Source organism: Neocloeon triangulifer, unplaced genomic scaffold (genome assembly GCF_031216515.1).
Source record: "Neocloeon triangulifer isolate White Clay Creek 2 clone unplaced genomic scaffold, ASM3121651v1 ptg000006l, whole genome shotgun sequence".
Classification (NCBI taxonomy): Eukaryota; Metazoa; Arthropoda; class Insecta; order Ephemeroptera; family Baetidae; genus Neocloeon; species Neocloeon triangulifer.
In genome coordinates, this window is record NW_026775549.1 from 3,764,597 (window position 1) to 3,787,343 (window position 22,747).

The 22,747-nt window shown below is 34.0% G+C and overlaps 1 protein-coding gene across 1 annotated transcript in view; it reads right to left on the reverse strand.

The window, feature by feature from the left end:
* The window catches only part of LOC132194190 (early endosome antigen 1-like), a 96,285-nt gene extending 73,761 nt beyond the window's left edge, over window positions 1-22,524 (reverse strand). The window contains exon 1 of the mRNA XM_059615327.1: window positions 22,478-22,524. Within this exon, the coding sequence (XP_059471310.1) occupies window positions 22,478-22,514 (37 nt within the window). The 5' untranslated portion in view covers window positions 22,515-22,524. The remainder of the gene's footprint in view (window positions 1-22,477) is intronic.
* Window positions 22,525-22,747: the final 223 nt, after the last annotated feature.

Consider the following 22,747-nt stretch of genomic DNA (forward strand, 5'->3'; position numbering starts at 1 on the left):
CGCAGAGAGAAGAGCTGCGGAGTTGGATGCTGGATTCGCCGCCGAGCAACTTGGCTGTTGACACACCAGTCCAATTAATGAAGTGACGACCAACATGCACAATAATATATCACACACACGTACGCCAGCTAATCACTTCCACATTACACACACTTTCTTAGCACCTTCTGCAAGCCAACGACGAGACACTTCCCTGATAGATTGCGAGAGCAAGAGAGGCTTAAAAAGATCAGACATTGTGGAAAAATGGCACCCTTGAAAAGGAATTACCGAAAATTTTGAATTGGAAGTTCGAATATGACCTTTTTTTGTTATTAAAAAAAGTCACTGTCTAGAACCCTTTTATAAAAACCAAGAAAAAAAACAGCAAATTTTAGAAACTCATCAGAATGAAAAAGAATTAAAAATTAACACATAAACAACCTCTTGGAGCCTCAATTTGTCAATTTCGAGCTGTTCTTTAAAGTCTTATTTGGAAGTAAAGAGTCCAAACTTTTTCCTTATTTTTATAAGCATTTTTTATTAATAAGATATTAATTCATAAGTCATAATGTTCGCTCAAAATACTTTGTGAAGTCTTGCAAAGTAGGGAGATAAAGTTATTTAAGAGTGACTTGTATCCCGATGAGTTTTTTTATGTACTTGACAAAATACTAAACAATTAACTATTGTCAAAAAAGACCTACTTTGTGAACAGCGGGCCAAAAAAATTATACTTGCCCTAATATTGATAAATTAAAATAAACAAAAATTAATAGAAGTTTGAATAAAATACGATAAAATATAATATAAAACAAAATGGGAACAGAAACTAATATTTGATTTACTGATTAATTTTAGTATAATTACTTTGTGTTTATCTTTATTGCAGACACAACAAGGTATTAAATAATATTGACTGATGCAAATAATATGTTTATGTGAATTTCATTATTTTAAGTAAAAAATAATTTCAAGCATGTAATTTATAAAAATTATATAAATTTATTTTTTACCAATTCTTAACTCCGCAATAGCAAAAGATGTGTGCGTCTCTCTTCCCTTGGAGAGTCACGCGGTGGCCAAAACAGCTAGCTTGGCCGCCGCCGAGTACCAGCAGCTAACGAGGAGCAGGACATTAATCTGGTGGTGACGTCCACCTCATTATACCTGAGGTGCGGGGCCATAATTTTAATTGTCGCCATGCCGTCAGGGTAATCGTTTTAATTGGCGTGTCGTGACGTGTGAATCCAAGAAGGCAGCCTATTAAGGCCGTCAATCAAACGTTAAAATCTCTCTGAATTAAAGGAATTGACCTTAATCAAAGTAAAGCAGCGGCCTCTCACAAACAACTCGAGTGTGATTGATCAAGCAGCAGCTTTTCTCGTTTTATATCTCAATAATAATCTCTCGCCTCGCATCTACAAGCTTATTAAGCGTTGTAAATCAAAACGTCAAACTCGGTAATCACTGATAAGTGATCTTGTCTCTCTTTTCTCGTGGGCTCGCTCGTCTAATTTATTGATGAGAGCCTTTTTGAATTTAATTGGCAAGTGGAAAATCGGAGCCGATGGCTGAGCAGCAGTAACCTGAGCCTCTCCACGTCGGATCCACGTTGGCGACTTTCGGCCCTCCTGCTAATTGCAACGGCACCGCAATTTACGGCGCAATTCCGATGGACCAATATTTATTTTTAGCTCCGTGCCCGCAGAAGAATTTTGTGGATGTAAAGGTAAAACATGCACGTCTCTTCAAATCAAAGTAAAGTTTTCACATATAATGTTATATTATTGCATTATTTTTTCTTCTCCCCTGAAACAATGGTTTATTGGTATACATTGATCTTCATCTTGATTTGAAATAGGATTTAAAACATGACAGCTGTATTCGTCTGGTTAAAAATTAATCTAGGTTACTTAGCCTGACAACATTTTATTAAAATTCAATTATAATTTATCAGGACAATCAGATCAGAGTCCCAAGCTTCAGAAATGAGGTCACTCAAACAATGATCAAGTTAATGACAAAAATGCAATTTTAATATTTATTAATTTTTTTTTTTTTTAATAAAATAGCTTTTAAAAATTTTTTAAGCATACAAAATTGAATAAGTATTTTGTACCGTCAAATAAATTTATTTGTAATTTTAAAAAAAACCATAAATTTATTAAAATCTGAAATAAATATTTTATAATATAAAAAAATTCAAATCATATTTTATAAGTAAAGTAATATTAAAAAATTTAATAAAATTAAAATTCTTGTAACTACACAACCTTTTCTTCAAAATTATTTTTCAGAAGCTGCTGTGTTGCTTCTTTGATGCAACGTAATTTAATGAGGTCTTTTTAATTTTATAACATATTATATAAACAAAATTCTATTTTAGCTTCACACTGAAAATAATTATAGTCTTTGACTTTCAATAGCTAACGTATGTATTATATCTTACAAGTCGTTAAAGTTGTAAATAATAAAGTTTATATTGATCTGCAAGGAAGAAATTCAATAAACATCATTATTATCATTCAAAGGAAAGCAATAAAAAAATTAGAAACAAATTAAACTTAAAGAAAATATTTTCAGGGCCGGCCGAGTCTCTCTTGATGTCAGGTGTTTCAGCAGACAACCGCTAGATGTAAACCCTATCTTATCTTTTTTTTCAATTTTGAATTTCAGTATTTACCGAGAATAATAAATAATCATATTTTACTATGATATTTAATTTTTAGTTATCATTATTCTTTTCTGGAAAAAAATAGCATAAGAAAATTCTGGCAACTGCAAGAACTTTTTCAATTTTGTATTTCAATCATTAACAAAAGAATCGATAATCTTTAGGAGGGAACAGTATTCAGACGCACATCACCCTAATTAATAAAGATTTGGCTCAAAAATGGTAATTCGTTGCATCAATCACCGCGCACGTCTCTCGACGGCACCTTCAATCAGCAGTCGGGCGCGTTAATTAGCATATTAATTAATCACGCTAATCACCTATTCATGAAATCGCAGCAGCGATTTTAATCCCGCAGCCTGCCAAATGTAGGCAGAGTGATGGACAGACGGACGAGTATTTGTGGCCAGCCACTTGACTGTTGGGTGTTGACAGGGCCGGCTCTGCGTGTTGATGGATTGCCAACCGCACTCTCACTCGCGCCATCGTTCAACACACACACATGCACATTATATGCATTATTGTTCGTTTGCTGATGGATTGTCCGTGGCCACATTCGAACCGACACCCTAATGCACTCTTCCAGCCTCCTCTGCCGGTCTCTACAAATTATTGTCTATTTCTATTTTGCCAAATGGAAATGAAGTGATTTTTGAAAATGATGAGTGAAATTCTAAATAATATAAAACAAAAGAATCGATTTTTTATATTTAAGAAAAATTGATCAACTATTGTTAATAAAACTGCAAAATATTTTCACATAACTTGCATTATTCACAAATTCTAAATTTTGCAGTTTGATATAAATTCTTGAACCTTATTTTTATTTTCATTTCGTAGCTTCTTTGATTAAGAAATCAAAAGGGCAAAATTCAACATTAGTTTTATTTTTGTTCTAAAAAAAACCCCTAAAAAAAATTAGTACATAGATAATTCATAAAAATTTTCTTTAGCAAGATGTATATTTATTTTTCTTCAATTTCTGTATAAATTTTTTATCAAGTGGTTTTTTTTACAAATTTAAGTGAAAGGATTTTGTCTTTTTCATGAAAAATCTTTTAATGTTCAGATGTCAAGCAAGGCGAAGGTTGGCGTTTTGCAATTTCAGTGCGCGGTTGAACTTCTTTGCCGTGAAGGGAGTTGGAAAAAAGTTGATTTACGCGACGTCAGCGTGACGAATTGATTAAGTGTCTTAATTTAAAGTGGCGCTCGAAAGGAAAAAGCGGCGAGAGAGCGAGCGTTAGTTTATTCAACGCCCCCATAGTTCATCTTTGCCACCGCAAAAGCAGCAGCCTCTTATGGTTAAACTTTCCATGTTGGCGGCGGCTTGGATTTCACATGAAATATGCACCGTATTTTCGGGCTGACATATCAAATTTATCGCCCCACTTTTTTCCGTATAAAATATGATCTCGCCGGCGTCTTTATAGCAGCGAGCGCGCGTTTCGCTCCTCCCGAGCGCCGAAAAACGCGTCCCACTGCAATCTTATTAGCCCGGGGATTTTTATCACCACCAGCCCCGGGTCACATTAATTTAATTTTTTTCCTCCTCCGCACAAAGTGTCCGTTTCCAAATTAATAAGATGGCGAAAATTAATCTGGCTTGGTTCGTCTCTGCTGGGGATTAAATTTTCCGAGGAACAATTTTGGCACGCATATTTTCCACCAGAATATCTGCTATTATGTTGAAATACATAAAAATGGACCCTATTAAATGATATAATTTAATAAATTTTGTTATTTAAATCAAAGAAAGCTAGCAAAGATTTATAAATAGGTAGTTTTAAAATTTTATCCTTAAAAGTAATAATTTAACTAATTTTTAAACTGACATTTGTATATTAAAAAATTTAAGCCAACGATTTCTGTGATATTTTAAATAAAATTTTACAGCTCTAAAAAATATGACAAAAATTTACAAAATGGAATATTTATTTTAAATTCAAATTATATAGTAATTTATGCTTTTTTTATTTTGCTTTTATACAACATAAAAATTAAAAGCTCATCATCTATAAGGACTGCTTGTATTTGTTAGATAGAAAAAAATACCGACGTGGACAAAATTTGATGAAAATGCATTGTAAGTAGACTGGAAATACCATAATGAAAATCAAACATGAGGATATATTTTTTTTCAATATCACTGATTTTGAAACAAAATCACAATTTTATTTATAGCTATCTTAATTTTAGCATTCCAACGATGAAATTGTTCAATTACTTGAATAATTGCAAAAATGACACACTTTAGCGCCAAAATTTAAAAAAAGTATTGGCAAAATAAATTCTAACAAAACAAAAACAGATTTGCAGTCTCTCTTTGTTCTGAGATATTTTGAATAAAAGGAAGAAGGTTAAAATATGTTTTCCTGTAAGCCATAAAAAATAGTCAATCCAATTTGATATTAAAGATTTGTGAAAAAAAAATTTACTCTAAATATCATCTTTTCAAATGGAGGCGAGGAAAGTTTATTTTCCTCCTCGAAAGCCATTTTCAGTTTGTCAAAGGTGAACAACTATTGTGTGTGCACGCGTTGGAAGAGACAGCAGACGAAAATGGGGCGGGCGAGGATAAATCTAAAAGTAAGAACAAAGCAGCGAATATATTTATTGACGTCACTTTGGCGTCGACGCGTGGGGCAATATAATTGTCGTCGGGCGAGGTGTCAACAGCAGAAGATGCGCGCGAGGAAACAAAATAATCTCGCCTTTGTCAGCTGGAGATTTATTTTTAACGACTTTGTCAGAGAAACGGCTACAAGTTGGATGTGTGGTAATTATGTTTTCGCTCTCGCGCTTAATGAGGTGGACCACACGCGCACGAGAAAAATAATTACATGGAGAGCGCCACCCACGGCCACCAACATTTACTTCGGCTCTCTTCATTAAGTTGTAACCGCGACTCACAACGTGTTTCTGTCACAATATCAACACCGCCGACGTTTTCAATTGAATTTAGGGCCGACGAAAGAAATTCATTACGAGGAACTTCTTCTCTCTCTCTTTCCCACCAGACATGCACGACAACCTGCCCTGTTTCGTTGCATGTACAAGAGTGTTTCTTTTTTCTCACTCTGACAACTCGATCTGCTCATGAATGCGCTCCAATTAACAGCGCTTAAACTACTTTTCAATGCCGATTAAAAAAATATATATATACAATTGTCATACCGTTCATTTCACTGCCCGCTCTGTAAAAGACTTGTTTGCATTTTCTGCTATGTACTTTGAGCCTTGAATTGGTTCTTAAGAAATAAAAATAAAATACACTTTGACTTTTAAACAATATTAAATTTATGAATCAAAATCTTAAAATGACCAAAATAGCTCTGAGACGACAAATATATTCAATTATCTATTGCATTTATCAGTTAAATTAATCAATTTTCAGTGGAGTTTGCTCTGTATTGATCTAACTGTTAATTTTAATTACTTTTAATGGATTTGATCTGAATATAAATTCATATTATTTCTTAAAAAATCTCAAAAAATAAAATTATTTGAAGAGGGTTTATACCAAGTGAAACATAGAAGTGACATTTATTTAAACAAAGCGAAATCAATATTAACAATTTAGAATAAAAATAGGTCAAACCGTAGTATATGTAAATTATCCTTCTTTTTTTCAGTCGAGGCTATATCATATAAGCTTAGGCCGGTGAACATTAAAATATTTTTATCTTAACTTGGAACTTAAGTCGCAAAATGAAGATGCGATTTAATCAACCGCAAAAACTTGTGACGTGAACACAAACTGAATGTCTTTTTCATGCAAATGAGGCAGATGCAAAAAAGAAAAAAATATGAAGGACCACTTCTTGATACTAAACATTTTGTCTCATTAACAGCCATTTACTCTTACTCATTTTTCCAAAACAAATTGCCGCTTTCCGAATAATTTGAATTTCAATCGAGAATAATTGCGCTTGAATAAACAAACTGATTTGACAAGAATAATGACACATATTTCTCGTTACGGGAGAACTAGTTTTTGCGCCCCTTGTGAAAATCAAAATATTTTGCGCGGCGGGCAGTGGAGCAGCAGATTGAATCATGCGCTCGGCGGATCCATTTGAGAGAGAGAGAGGCGTAAATTAAGCGAGGGAAATAAAAAGAGATCTGTAGCAGTGTGTGTCAGTGGAAGATTAATGTTGTTAATGGTAGTCGGTTAAACTGGTCTGCACGGAGGGCCATTCATCTCTTTAACAGACGAGCTTCTTTTTCTCGCAGAAAAATAAATGGACGCTGCGTTGCGAGTGCGCCCGGAGCAGGGTATGATGTTAAGTGGCTAACTTTTTGATGTATTCAAACGAGCCAGGCCGAGAGAGAGGAGGTGATAAATAGAATAAAAAGAGCCCCGGCAAGGATTTCCCATTTAGCGGCAGTGAAAGATTACTCTTGGCAGAGAGTGGTGGGAAAGGAAAGTAGTATCACTTGACCAACCCTTCATTTATCACTCGGCGTGCCACCGCGCGCCGACCAACAACATTATTCAACCCTGTGACTTACGCCGAAAGTGAAAATTTGCCAACCTCTGCAGGCGCCTGTCTAATTTTCGGGCGCCTACGCCCACTCACACCGAGTCAAAGATTTTCATGTTCAATAATCTTAGGAAGAAAAAAAACATATAATTTAAATTACAACAAAGAAAATAAAAATATTTTACTTCGATTTTAATATTTAAACTAAATAAGTGATTTTTTTTTATTAAAATACTAGTTTTTCATTTTAAAGATTTTAATATTTTTTTTAAGCTTCAATTATTTAGATTTGATATTAAATTTTTTTGAAGATTATGGATTTTGAAGCATTAACATTGTTATATATACATGCTCTACCTATAATGTAGATGAAAATAATTTATCAACATTTCATATTTACCAAGTATGCGATTAGAAGATTACAATATAATTATGATTTTGTAAATTTAAAATTATAAGTGCACATTCACATGCGAATTGCAAAGCAAAGCAATTCTATTTTAAGTCTGTATGAACAATACAAATTGCTTCTTAATATAAATATCAATAATAGTATTTTATTTTCAATTCTCCAGGGATAGTTTTAAGACGAAAACTGGTTAAAAATGAAAAAAAGACATGATTTGTGTATGTCCCATTCGAAAATTGACCTTGGTAAATTTGATTCAAAATATCTCATATTCTAAACAATAAATTTTTCATCTTTATATAATAATTAAGAATTTTTTGACCATTTTGATTCTGCACTTTCTTTTAGTTCACTTTCCATATTGATCTGTTTGGAAATGATGAGGGATATTCACATGCTAAGTTATTACCAACAATTCTTTTAAGCTAACTTAAAATTGAGTGGTAGGAAGTTCCCTAAGTGGAAGTTGCCGAAAGTGGAAGTTGCCCAGTAAAATGGAGGCAAAAGGTGGGGCCAGGGTAGCATGGGGAGGAAATGGGCAACATCGACACATAATTTGACAGTAGCTGAAGCCAATGAGTGAATGGAAATCCACATAAGTGTAAATGTAGGTCGAAATTGCGAATTTTTGCATTGAAATAAAAAATCGCATGTACATTGAGGGTGCAAGTGGAACCTCCCGAAAGTAGAAGTTCCCGAGAAAGCTACTCAATTTCCACTTTCGGGAGTTTCTACTTTTGGAGGTATATTTTTTATATTTTCTGAGCTTTTTAAAATTTCATTGAGTGGAAGTTCCCGAGTGGAAACTCCCTAATAGTGGCTTCAAGTATTGTCGGAACTGGAAGGCAGGTGGCGCTGTTGAATCTGCGTGAAGGCAGCAACACCTCTGTTTATCAAATAGTATTCAAAAAAGGTGCACTTGCTGGCAAAAGTGGCAATTTTTGCAGGTTGTACCAGAGAAAGATACGCTTTGGCAGCTCTGGGCCTGCGAATGAAAGGAGAAAACATTATTTCTCTCCTCGGCCTCGTTTCTCATCAGCTGAGATGAAATTATCTGATTTTGTCAAACAAAACATAAGGCTTTTTTGCATTTGAGTTTTCTAAAAATGCACTTGCATTGCTTGTCTCACTAAGCAGAATTATTTTTTTTAATCTCCAAATCTCAAATGAGTTTGAAATAAAATCATGTATGATGATAAATTATTATGATTTTTTTTTTAATTATTCTAAATTATTAGCTGCATTTCATAATTTTGATTTCAATAAACACAAAACTTTAAGTTAAATCAATTGCTCATAATCAAATTCTATTAATCTAAATTCTAAATCAAATTAAAAATAGTGGAAACAACAATAAAAATACTTCAGCCTTTTCAGAGTTTTTTATGTTTAGTTTTTTTTTTTTGCTGTGTGCTCATGACTGCATTGAATGGAAAGTAAATAAATACAAGAATTTCATAAATCGGCAATTTCATTGCTAATGTAAAGCCAATTTTTTTGGTTCAAAAAGGCACTAATTATTTTTATTAAATGAAAATATAATATAATGTATTCCATGGTTAAAATCTTGAAATATACATGTTTTGCGATTTTTATAAATATTCGTTAATATTTATAGAGTATTATATTTAATTATCTGAACTCCAGTTGCAGTCACGAAAAAATTCTTGGTACCAAATTTAATGCTAGAATGAAAATTGAACCCCTTTTTCAAAAATGAACCTTTTATTATAAATATAAGCAAAGCTATGGAAATTTGAAATCACGCTTACAAGAAATCTAAAAGTTCTACTTTGCTCTGCAGCAAGCTTACGGCTGGTTTTTCGCGCCGTTAGAATGGGGCGGGTCAAATAGTATGTTGTATTAATTGCTCATTTCTCATCTTCCAAATTTTATGCATTTTATCATTTTTGCCGCATCTATGTCTACAAATTTTAAAAAATATTCCAACGCGAGCGAAAGATAAAGTGAAAAACTTTAAAAAATTAGCATATAACTGAATAGTGCACTTTCTTTTGTTAATTATAGTTTTTAAAAATCACTGAAATTTAGCACATATTTACGCACAAAAACCCGTTGCAAAGCAATTTATAACTCTTTTTGTTTTTTTAATATTAAATTTGAAGTGAGAAAAAATGCGTCAAAAATGGAAAACTATTGAGCGTGTTATTAAGATAACCGCTGGTCAGAATTTTACGAACAAGACGTTTACCATGCAGAATAATTATATTTTTTCTAAAATTTATCAAAAATCCATATTTTTTAATTTTAATGACACTTTTAATATAAAAAATTTTGAGAAAAACAGGTAAAGTAAAGATATTTGTTTAGAATTAAATGATACATGTCTTATATTTTGCTGTGCTTAGAACAATTGAAAACTGAAATGGATTTTTACCGCTATCAGCTAATTCCACAGACCGTAGGAGAGACGAATAAGATTATTATTTCCTTTTGCTGCCTCTCCTTTAACTTACATCATTATTAGTTCTTTATCTGACGGAAATATAAAACATCAAGTTAATTTAAAAGATTGAAAAAGTCATTCAAATAATTTTATTTTATGTTATAAAAATAATTATGCTTATCCTATTACCCATTTTAGTGAATACACGTAGATCTACAAACCTCTAACTACGCGCCATGCGCACCATTTGGCGATGCTTCAAATTTTTTGAAATCAATGTTTAACATTTAGAAAAAACAGTTTGCTAATTTTTATTTGATTTTCTCTAATCAAGAATTCTTAATTATAATCATTAGAGTAATAATAGTTTGAAACCGGTCAATATAGGCATTATAACCTTACAAGAAAAATTATCTTTTGCCATATTAGGTTGTATCAAAAATATTTTGTAATTAATGCTCATTGCAGACATTTTTCAGAAATATATTGGATACCTGATTTGAAAAAGAAATTTGATCTCCCGAAGAGAGAAAATTAATTAAAGCTCCTTGAGAGCTTATGTATATTTGAGAACCTAATTTTTATACTTTTCGTCCATCAGACATGAATGAAGTACTTATTTTTATTTGCCGTTGGTGTCGTAGAACAGTAGACTTTTTCTACTCCGAGCAATCGCAGACAGAGGCAACAAATAAGAAAAGTGTTTAATGCTCTGAAATGTAATAATTAAATTTGAAATATCGTCGCTTACTCTGTTTAGTACGAAATAATTAAAACAAAATATAATATTTTTTTAGAAAATAATATTATTATTTTTCCTTTGCATTTTCATATTCAAAAACAAATTTAAGTTGTTTTTATTTGGAAGTCATTATATAAATTTTTTCCACGGCGAAGAGGTGCCTTCACGCAGATTCAACAGCGCCACCTGCCTTCCAGTTCCGACAATACTTGAAGCCACTATTAGGGAGTTTCCACTCGGGAACTTCCACTCAATGAAATTTTAAAAAGCTCAGAAAATATAAAAAATATACCTCCAAAAGTAGAAACTCCCGAAAGTGGAAATTGAGTAGCTTTCTCGGGAACTTCTACTTTCGGGAGGTTCCACTTGCACCCTCAATGTACATGCGATTTTTTATTTCAATGCAAAAATTCGCAATTTCGACCTACATTTACACTTATGTGGATTTCCATTCACTCATTGGCTTCAGCTACTGTCAAATTATGTGTCGATGTTGCCCATTTCCTCCCCATGCTACCCTGGCCCCACCTTTTGCCTCCATTTTACTAGGCAACTTCCACTTTAGGCAACTTCCACTTAGGGAACTTCTACCCCCCCCTTAAAATTAGCGACGATAATTCCACATTACTTATTGCTACAATTCTATTTTAAAAACAGGAGCAAATAATTAGAAAAGTGTTGTATATTAAAAAGAATCACGGCTTTTTTGCAGATTTATTTGCACCTTAACCTATAAGAAAGAAATCTTAATTTATTTCTGCGGTTTGAATAAGAATAGAACAGGAGCTGAAATTTTTGTGATGCTGCGGACACATAAAGTTGTTTGACTAGAAACAAACAAAAGGGAGTGGAACTAATGCGAGTCTCACCAACGCTCTCTGTTTCTATGTTTAATATTAGAAAAACAATTTTGGTCCTCAGCCAAACAATCCATTTTTAAGTGCCTCTTCCATAAAATTTGACTGCTTTACTAAACAAGAAATGGGAAACTAAAAACCTCAACATTTGGACAGTGAAACTAAGAACCATTAGTGATATATTATTTAGTAATTTTTAAATAAATGTACCAAAAAGTCCCACTTATTTAGGATAATTAATTCATTATTCAATTCCTTGCTCAATCCGAATAACAAAAATACAAGAGTTTAAAAATATTTTAATTTTTCTTTCATCTTTTTACAATGAAACTGAATTGCTCACTTTTTCGTAACATAAAATTTTGAAATTTATTTGAGGAATATAATTTCATCAGATTTACTCACTCTTTCAAAACCCACATGATTGATTAGTAAGCGACGTCTGAAGGAAGCAACTGTCATTCAGCGTGTCAGCAGCGTTGCGTTTTTATTTAGCAAGTCTCTTCTCGTCGTCTCTGGCGATGATAAATTTGCCGTGGAATGGGGGCATAGATCATCAGGCGGCGCGACTAAAGAGAAGAGCGAAAAATAGCAGCAGCAGCGCGAGTGTAACACTCGCGACGATAGACATGCAGATGTCATCGAGGTTCACAGCACAGCATCCACATTCATCCTCTCTGCCTTGGCCGACGTTCTGAAGAAGAAAAAAAAGAGGAAAGACGTGCGCTAACAGCTGCTACAACACAATCGTGGTTCACAAGAGCGGTGTTCGCTGTCGGGCCCACTTATGTCAATCAATGTGCCACCTCCACTCGCTGGTTATCTAATTAACTTTGTGAGAGCCAAATGGCACATCGCAAGCTGGGTTGAAAGGAACAAGCAGGGGGAGAAAAATTGACGTTTTGGTCGAAACCGACTCTTTCTTCTGCCCGGTCAGTTTTTGGGATAAATATATAACGCTTGAAAAAAAGGAAATTTCAAACAAGAAATTATGAATTTAATGTTTGTAAATAACAGAGAGATCAAGAATGTCAGAATTCCACAAGATCAATTGTTTTTATTGAAATTTCTTGTTATATCACATCTGCAGATTGGCCTACGGATTCGAAAATTGGTTGATTTTTCTAAGCTAAAATTAAATTTGTATAGCCAGGAGTCAATTTGATGTATTTTATAATTTATTATTTAGATAATTTTTAAATATTTTGTATGTGCTGGATTCAAATAATTTGGCATAGAAACTTTAAATTAAAAAATGAATATGAAAATATGCTAGTGAGAAAATTAAGTAAAAAATTAAATCTTTTCCTTTAAATAAAGTACAAACTACTCAAATGTGTTTGCTTTACTATATTATTTAACTTAATTTTGGATGTGTAAAACTATAAATCTCAATTTTTCAAAATAAAGAGCAAGTGGCTTGAAAAATTAAAATGTGTGATTCAAAACTTTCTCAATAATATAAAAATTGCAATTAAAATTGACTCTTTTGATACCAACTTATTTTAAAAACAAAATTTGAAAATATAAACTTCTGATGGATTCACATTTATTTGTGAAGGATTTGTTTTTAATTTTTATTTGCAAAAGTTATTGGCTGCTAATTGCTAAAATTTATCTGCCCATTCAAAAAGTATCCTGTACCTTTGGCCGTCCTGTTTTCAGGCGCCACACACGAAGACGGTTTTAATTAGTAACATTGGAGACCTCCTCTGTGCGCGTTAATGTTTCAAGTCTGAAATTATAAAGGCGAGTAGCCGAGATATTTTGGCAGACGTCTCGAGGAGTGTGACTAGGGGGGCCATTAGCGCTGCTCGCCAGGCCATATATCAAACCAGAGCTACCCCGCCGCCTCCAAATTCTCCAACTTGGCACACAGAGCATTTATTTGTTTCTTGCTGTTACAGGCATCTGCTCGCACGCCGTATTTCACTCTCTGCCAGAGGGATTAAAAAAAGTTTTTTTCGTCCAAAAACTAAAAAATGTTTTGTAAAAAAGAAGAACAAGAAGTTCTTGTGAAAGGTTCTGTTTCACAAAATAATTCCTAAAAATAATTATGAAATATAACAAAGAGATAAAAAGCGTCACAAAAATATTAAAGTAATTTAATTTTTAGGCAAGTTTCCAATTTTCAAATCCTTTTCATGCATATTTTTTTTATTCTTTTGGATTGAATAATTTTAGGAAATTTTTTAACTTGTTAAAAAAATACAATTTTTAGTTCACCGCATTGGAATTTGGAAAGTTTTAATTCACGCTTGTTGTTTGGTAACATTTGATGCTATTTTTGAGTTTGGTATTTGGAATAATTGGCCCGAGGTGAGCGAATTTATAGAGCAATTTGAAATTTATGTCTCCGCCCGTGTTATTCAAAGTAGTTAAGTCCAATCAACGCTTTCGCATTCCGCGCCAGTCTTGCGTTAGAAGATCAAAGACTTGACTCGCTGCCTGCTGCTGCCGCCTTGGTTTCTGCACAGCTGCTAATATCGTAAAGTGTTGATTGAAATATGCGCCTTAATATACCACTCGCTACTTCATTATGCGCCGTGTCGAAGAAGAAAAAACCAGAGCTGCTAAAGCGGGCCCCGGATAATTTATCTCGTGTACCTATTTTCTGTAAAACTTATTATGTGATTGGAATGCTGACAGGTTTATCTGCACTCGCCGGCGACGGAGTTAATAAGGACCGTAAATTAGGAGAGGAAAAAGCTCGACAGGTCGGGTTTTGAGCAGAGCGAGAGCCTCGCTACGCAGTTTTAGGCAACGTGCTCGGCACGCGAAACGTGCGGGTTGCATAGAGAGATTCCCAGGGGCTGCATACCACAACGTCCGGGACCCAAGAATAGTGTGACTCATTTATGAAATTATATAATTATGCTGGTAGAAATTTCAGGGTTTAGTTTGAAGCACAAATTTGAATCGTTGTATTTAAAATTTGATTTGCAAATTAAGAAATCTATGAAATAATTGAAAAAATATTTGAATTGTAATTTAAGATAATTCGCTCTGCTCTGGTTTAAAATAATAATGACGTTTAAAATTTAGAAATGCAAACAAGATGTTGGAAATTATCTGAAATCAACTTATTTGCGGAGTAATCACAAATAAATCACTTATTACAACAAAGACAATTCAACAGCCTAAAATTCGTTATTTTTTTAACGCAAAATATTCAACCAAATTGGCAATTTTCCTCTGATTTGAGAAACTCTATTATTGCTATCAGTTTTATGTTGTAATTATGGAAGAAAAAACTGACTAAATTACTGAACAGTATTTTTTTTAATTTGGTGTGGTGATGAATGATGATTTTAATATTTTTTATTTTATTCTCAATTATTATGTTGATCACCCCGCTTTAGTAATAGATAATTTCAAGTTGACCAAAATTGTCATTTATTACTTTTTGCTGTTTTAATGAAAAGTATTGCGGTGGATGGGGTCATTTTGATATCGGATGGTTTTAGCAAAATTCTTGCTAGTGGTGTGTAGTGGTGGGGCTGTTATGTCCAACAATTCCTTTTTTTAAATTAATTTTTTTCAACAAATGAATCTAAACGATGTGTTGGAAACAGGCGAAAAACTAAACAACAATAATGACTGAGAAGCAATGCTTTAATATAAATTCGGCCATTCTGATTTTATTTTTTATTTGCAATCCTGTACTTAAAATATTATATAATAAAAACGTTAAATTAATAATAGTATCCCTATTAAATATTTTTTTCCTCTTAATATTTATAAAAAATTTTTACAATATTATTATTTTATTAAAATAATGAACAATAAATAAATTTTTAAAATGTTTTATTTTGAAAATATTACTGTTTAGACAACCTCAAATAAACTTCAAACGTTTTTTTTTTGTAAATAGCGAAGTCGCCAATATTGTTAGACAGAAATAGTTATTGATAACTATAACGAAGAACGAAGGTCATGTGTGTGGCAGCTTAAAATTTTCAAAATCTGATATCCATCTTAAATTTATATTAATTTAATTATAATAAAATTGGTATAATGTGCAAATTTAATCTTCTCTGGAACTGGAGATTGTTAAACACTGCAGTGGGTAAGCAGTGCAATAAAGAAATTATGATATCCCAGCGGTGCAACAGCTGAAAGAGTGCAATAATTTGAAGTCACACACGTAACGCAAGATTGCATAATTTCCCGGAATTGGGCGTCGCAGCATCTGCAGGTTCTGCATTTCCGCCATAAACGGGCGCCGCCAACCAACCATCCAGTCAGCTAGCGGCAATAAAAATATGGCCGCGGCGTGCAATAATGTATTTTTATTGCACTTTTCATCACCAGGCCCCCACACGTAATAATAGCGAGTCAGTCAGGTATCGTAAAACGCAGCCATAAAGCGTATAAAGGGGCCTCTCTCGGCGTCCGTCTTTGGTCTTTTTGCATTCGGAGCGGCAGAGATGAAGTCGCTCTCTCGCGGTCCACACCTCTGCTAATAAATTTGTAGCACATCCCCGCACAGTGTGCAGCTTTTGGCGCAATAAAGAATATGTGCGCTTTTACTGCCCTCTGGAAACATGAGAGGCACATAAACGTCATCTGCAAGTCTAACTTATTGGGGTGTGTGGAAAATAATGTAATGTATTGAAGAGTGGCGCGCGGAGCTGCAGAATTGGAGAGATGGTTTTATCCTTGTACTGCGAGAGCCAATATGAGAGGTCATATATTTTAGTTTCATGTGACGCGCCTTTGATTTAGGGCCGGCTATAAAAATGTAACAGCCCTTCTCAATATTTTTATGCTTCCATCATATTGCTCGGGCTCGCTCTTGCTCGGTCGGTCGGAGGGTTTCTTTCCTTCGCACTCAGCCAGATATGAAAATACACGACCCAGCAGCCGCCGGATTCCCTCTCTCGCTATATTAAATGCCGGCGCACATATATTTCCTGCAGTGAAGAACGACTGCGGCGGAAATTTGATTAGCAACACTGGCATAGCAGATTTGCCTGTAGGGGATGTTTTGAGATGTTTAAATTTAGCTCCACATCCAGATAAGTAATGATTTATATCTGCCTGAAATGATTGTTGATAAAATGAAAATACTAAGTATCAAATAAGAAATTATTGCATATTACAAGTTCAGAGCAAAAATTAAATTTGAAAATTGAAATTTAATTTAATTTTTTTGGCTATATTTTTCTTCAAATAAGTTTAAAATATTACTTTGAAGTAATATTTTAAACTTATTATTAAGTGTACATTGATATTTAATTTTTTTTTTATGTAAGAATTTTATAAAATTTAACAAAACATATTCAACAGATTCATCAATTTTTATTTTGTCAATTAACACATTTTTTTGCTATAAAGTTAATCCTACAAGAATTGTTCCATTTTTGCTAAACCTTCTCAAGATTATTATTGTATAATCGTAGTAGAATATAATTACAAGGATTCTTAGCGAAGAAAAATTGAAAATCCAAAAAGGATAGGTCTTATTATTAGGGAAAAATTTAATACCATCTCTCTCGACAGCTACAGTGTAAGGTTACTTTTTTAATTTGTCATGGATCCAAGTATAGAAAATACTTTCGTTGAAATAAACTGTTTCATTATAACCCAAAAAAATCAAATTTCTGTTCTGCAAGTGGTTATTTTTTTTAAATGATTTTTGTATTTTTTTTCAGCTGTTCCTCTTTTTTGTTAATTATATATAAAATGCGCAATAGGAATTCATGTAAAGGATGGAGAATATATAAATAAATTTTAATAAACAATTTCCAGAATTTCCTGCCTTTCCATAAATTATCCCCTCTGTTATTGATTAGCAAATGATTTCATAACAAATGTTTCCTCAAGTAAATCCCGTTCTCGCCTATGCAATTTCTTTCTTCTGGGCGAAATTCCTAAACGGCGATTCACTGCTGCGCGCAATGGAGCGGAATGGAAATTTATCCTCGGTGTCTAGTAAATCTCGATTACCCAGCAGCCATAGTTGCACACGAGGAGAAAAAGGCCTATGTATAGTTTCAAAACTACTTTCGCAGAGCAGACGGCGAGTAGCACGGCCGGCAATAAACGTCACGCGCGCGCGAAACAGGCCGGAAGATTCATTCATTCGGCGCGTTATTTACTTTTTCCTACTTTGGCTGGAAAATTAAATAATATGGGGTGTGCGAGAGAGAGTTTGATGTATGTGCCTGCAATGCTGCAAAACGCCAGAGACGCAATACATTTACTCGCGGATTACCCTGAGCGCGAATAAATAACTCGCCAGCACAGACGCCGGACATAAAATACAAAAGTGTTGACTGACCGTTTTCTCTCTCCTTTTTTTTTACTATTATTCCGAAAAGCCGAACTTTTTACGAGTGAGGAGCTTCAGCTGTGCCGTAATATCGGTTGTGATTTACGCTGACCGTATAAATGTAGCATGATTATTATAATAAATTATTTTTATTACCGTGCCAGTGGATACGAGCGGGAGAGCAGTGGTAATGTATCCGTTTATAGTGGTCATAAAGAACGCTCACAATTGATCATTAGAATATACATAAAGACAGGGCATTATTTTTGCTCAACCTCTCAATGGCGAAGAGGGGTTGGCATATTAGAGATCAGCAGAAACTGGAAGTATAACATGTACAGACTAAAATGAAAAATTATATATATGCAGATTTTAAAATTTTATCAGGAATCTTAACACGTAACTAAATATTTTTAACATGCTTTATAAATATAACATTATTATTAAATATTTTCAATTTACTTTTTATATATTATGTATTATAAATAATTTTTGTATATCATAATAAATAATGTAATAATTAGGTAAAAAAGTTTTAAAACAATTTTATTTGGTTTGCGCTGTGGCCGTCTAAACTGGAAATAGTCTTATTAATTTGAATTGTTTTTTATTTTTGCCGGTGCAGTTGTTATTACTATTACATAAATGATAATTATTAACTTTTATTTTGCCATCTCATTGTCAGTCAGCAAAACATGATGTTGGCAATTAACATAAAAAATATATTAAAGATAATGTGAATATCAAATTATAATCCAACAAATTGAATAAAGTGACGGTTTATCGTTAAGCCAGATTAATGAGACAAAATAAATAAATTACCGAAAACGGAAACGATAAATAATTAACTTTAGGCGTAACCATATAGTATGGGATAGAAAATTATTCGATTGATACACCTCAATATAAATTCTTCTTGCACCCTCTGAAGTTCATGGAATCGAGAGTTAATTTCTGTAACTTTTGCACCGGCTGACACAACAATGAGGAAATAAATATTTCAGAAAATTCCAAAACGAAAAAACTTCAGAATGCCAAAAAAATTTACTCTGAATTCAACAAATTTATTTAAATAAAAATTAATTGATTGGTTTAAAACCAATGAGTGTAAAAAGTGGAGCGGCAGACCTCTTCAGAAGCCCAGTGGCAAAAAGTGCGGTGCCGGGAGAAATCACATAATTTATTATTAATCCCGTTCAGAGAGTGCAGAAAATGAGCTGCAACGGCAGTGTTGGCCTGACCGCGCGGTCACGCCGGGGTTTGGCCGTCGCACATAAATAAATTTCTGCATTTATCCCCGCCGCGTTGAAATTACATTATTATGGCAGCGAGCGTCCCCTCCGCAGCTACATAATTCAGGATTAAGTGATTTTTATACCACCCGAAAGGTAATGCTGGTAATCCAGTGTGTCCAATTCGCTGGAAATATTTCATCTCGCGCCGCTGATTTATACACGCCCCGCCGAGTGCGAAAGGGCAGTTAATAGTTTCGCTGTAATTTATTGCCCGTGCAAATCGAGATTTATGATTTCGGCGGAAAGCGGTGGAAAAATTGCGTACTTTGTTTCAAAAAGTGTCTCTAGATTCCAGTTCATTCGTCGAATTACATACTGAAGCACCAATCTACATCAAAACTGAAAACCTGATTATGATAGAAAATTGATGATTTATTGATAAAAGTTAAATTTTGTTAAGAAATATTTAAGCACTTGTAAATTCATAAAAATTTAGTTATAAAAAAGAATTATAATCAACAACAAGAATTACAAACAATAATTATTAAAAATATACGTTTGAAAGCAGCATTTTATTTGAGTTGAACCAAAAATCTTTATGGTATTTTCCCTAATTAAAAAAAAGTAAAACATTTTTTTTTATTCTTTTCACTTCAAAGAAACTCTGTATATGGGAGTTGCTATTAATAATTTGACCTTAAAAAGTCACTGTTTAATAAATTATAAATTAAATGTATAATATTTGGGATGTAATTTCAATTTCAGATTTCTAATCATCATTTCTAGCCAATTGCACTTGAAAGTTTGGAGTTTGGTGTTTATACCAAAAATTGGGAAATTTAATGTTGCTGATCCTCGACGAAGCAAGCTGCGTGAGTGTGTCAATATTAGTTCTAAAATTGTCGCGGGACACATGACACGAATTCAATCTCGGACGACATCAAACCCGATCGCGCCCTTTGAAGTCGAATGTTTGGCCAGAGTATCGCGAGAAATTATGGGACATAAAAATCAAAATGCTCTTAACGCCTTGCTCACATAAATAAAACGTATATTAAAAAGAGAAGCAGACACGAGGATTCTCACCCACTCTCTCTTTTACATTTGCCGCGAAATATAAAATACTCCTCGGATATAAATTATAAGCCCAATATATTGAAGCAGTGACTACTTTGTATAAGTGTTTAGGAAGGATGGACTGAATGAGAAAAAAAAATCGCGAGCAAACACATTGTGGCGGGGCTGCAATAAAGGCGAAAATAATGTGTTGGTCGGCACTTTGCATATTAAAAAAGGGCCGATTCGGAATATCTCAATAAGTGATCTGCTCTCGGTGGGAAATAAATCTGCCGGCGGGATGGTCTCATTTAAGTTGATAATCGTGTATACGCGTTGTGGCCCGGCTGTAAATAAAACACGCTGTCCAATAAAGATAAAAGCCATCCAGCAGCAACCCTTGGTTCTTTGATATGGCGCAAGAATTATTATTAAATCCTTGTCTCGGAGCGCCGACGAAAAATTTATCCTTGTCCACACTTTGGAAATACACACTCGGCTCGTAAAGCTGTCTGAATTATTAAAAACACGCCGCGCGCTTAACTTATTGAGGCGTAATGGAAAACGCCAAATTTTATTTGACAGCCTTAATGTGTCTACCAGCTCTTTTAATACTCTCGGCCCGCGATCAAGTGAATTGTAAATTACGACCCGAGCGGATTTCCATTTCGTCCTACTTTCCGAATCTCTCGCGCAAATGGACTCCGACAAAAATGACGTAGCGTGAAATAATCGGAATGCAAAAGTTGTTCAAAATATAATTTCGTAAAGTACTTAGTACTGAATAAAAAATATTTTTTCTGTTGGAATTTTTTTATCTGACAATTAGTTGCTTTAAATTAAAAATAAAAAGACCAAAGACTGAGGTGTTAAGCGTACTATCTTGAAAATTAAATTTAAACCCTAATAACTTTTACTCTTGGAAATAACTCACAAGTCTCACAACACCTAAAATACAAAGTCACAGGCCACGGAGTTCAATGACCTTTGATAATTGATAACCCAGGACTAGTAAGTAATTAATATAATTTTTTGTTTTTCGTTTAAGTGTTGCAAAGTGTTTTGATTAATATTATGGAAGTTTATGTTTATTTATTTACAACTTGACAAACCAAATTTAATAATCTTTTTTTCTTCTTTTTGGATGCAGATATTCTTTGAGATTCAATGGAATCGTGTTAAAATGCAAATGAAACTTCTGATGCCTGATTTTGAACATGCGCATGAACCAAAAATTGCATCACGACTGCCTTTGGCTTTTGCAGTGAGCAATAAAAAAAATGCGACGCATAAAATTTCTCAGCGCGCGTGTTTTCGCCTCTCCTTTCTTATTCATATGGTAATTTTGACACAATAATTGTCGCAATAAAACAGCACCATCTCACAACTTAAGCGCGCATAATATAAATGCAGCCACATTAGCTGTAAATTGCACTATCGTAATGGACACAGGCAGTTTTATGTCCGCCCGGTCCCCTTTCATAACCCCTTTCATTAAATTTCATTTTTACGCTCTCGTCACTTCTTGTCAGCCGACGAGTAAAACAAGCTGCGATAATTCGACTCGCCGTTAAATTGGCCGAGTGACAAGAAGTTTAGAATAATTTTGCCTGCGACCGTAAATTACACGAGGATGAATTTAATATGCAAATAACGGCTGCGCGGATATTTATAGGACAGGCCTGGCCATTAATTGTGCCGTGTATGCTTGCTGTTCGCAGATAAGGAAATAAAGGCGCAATAAGTTTGCCGAGAGATTTCAGCCGGCCACTCTTTATCCCGCTTTATTGCCGGGTAATGTGGTTTCCATCGTTTTCTTATCAGTCGCGGGATATTGCCGACGTAAATTCCGCCACCTTTACATGTGTGCTACACACTTTTCCCACCCACACCGCATTTTCTGTATGTACGTGTGTTTGCATTATTATCTCTCTCACCCCGCAGCAATATTTGCGTCAGGAAATGTAATATTCGCCGGAGAGAGAGCGTGAGGGTGTTGCTGACTCGAGGCTTCTTTAAAACCTGCATCACTCGGCTGCTCTCTTGCTGATTATAGAAAACCTGATAATCATCTTATTTACTACCAACAATTTACTATGTTGAAACCTAACTTTGCCGACTGCAATGAAATCGAAAGCAAAAAAGTATATAGCAAACTATTTCAAAATTGAAAAAATGGTCTTTACCTCTCCATTGAATTTTGTTTTTGGTGGATTTCTGGCAAATGATAGATCAGTATAAAGTTGAACACGTTATTGTACTAAATGAATTTCAACCGAACGAGGTGACTAAATAATATTAAAATTCTAAAATTTGGTATTAAAACGCAATACAATTTAAGAACGATTTCCTACCTTTGGTCGAAGGACGTCGGCTCTGCGCGGGTGACATTCAAGTAATCCTGAAAAAAACATATCAGTTGAAACGCTGCACAATCTTGGACATTGAAAACTCTAGGGTCGACTAAAAATTAAATGAAAATCGTCATTTTTACGTAATCATGTAAATTTTAGGGAAATTGCTTAAAAGCAGTTTGTTTTGCTGGTTGGCCGGCACAAAACTCGATGGTTGCTGACGTCGAATCTTTGGTTGAGTTGTGGGAACAAACGGAAATCGCAAGCTTG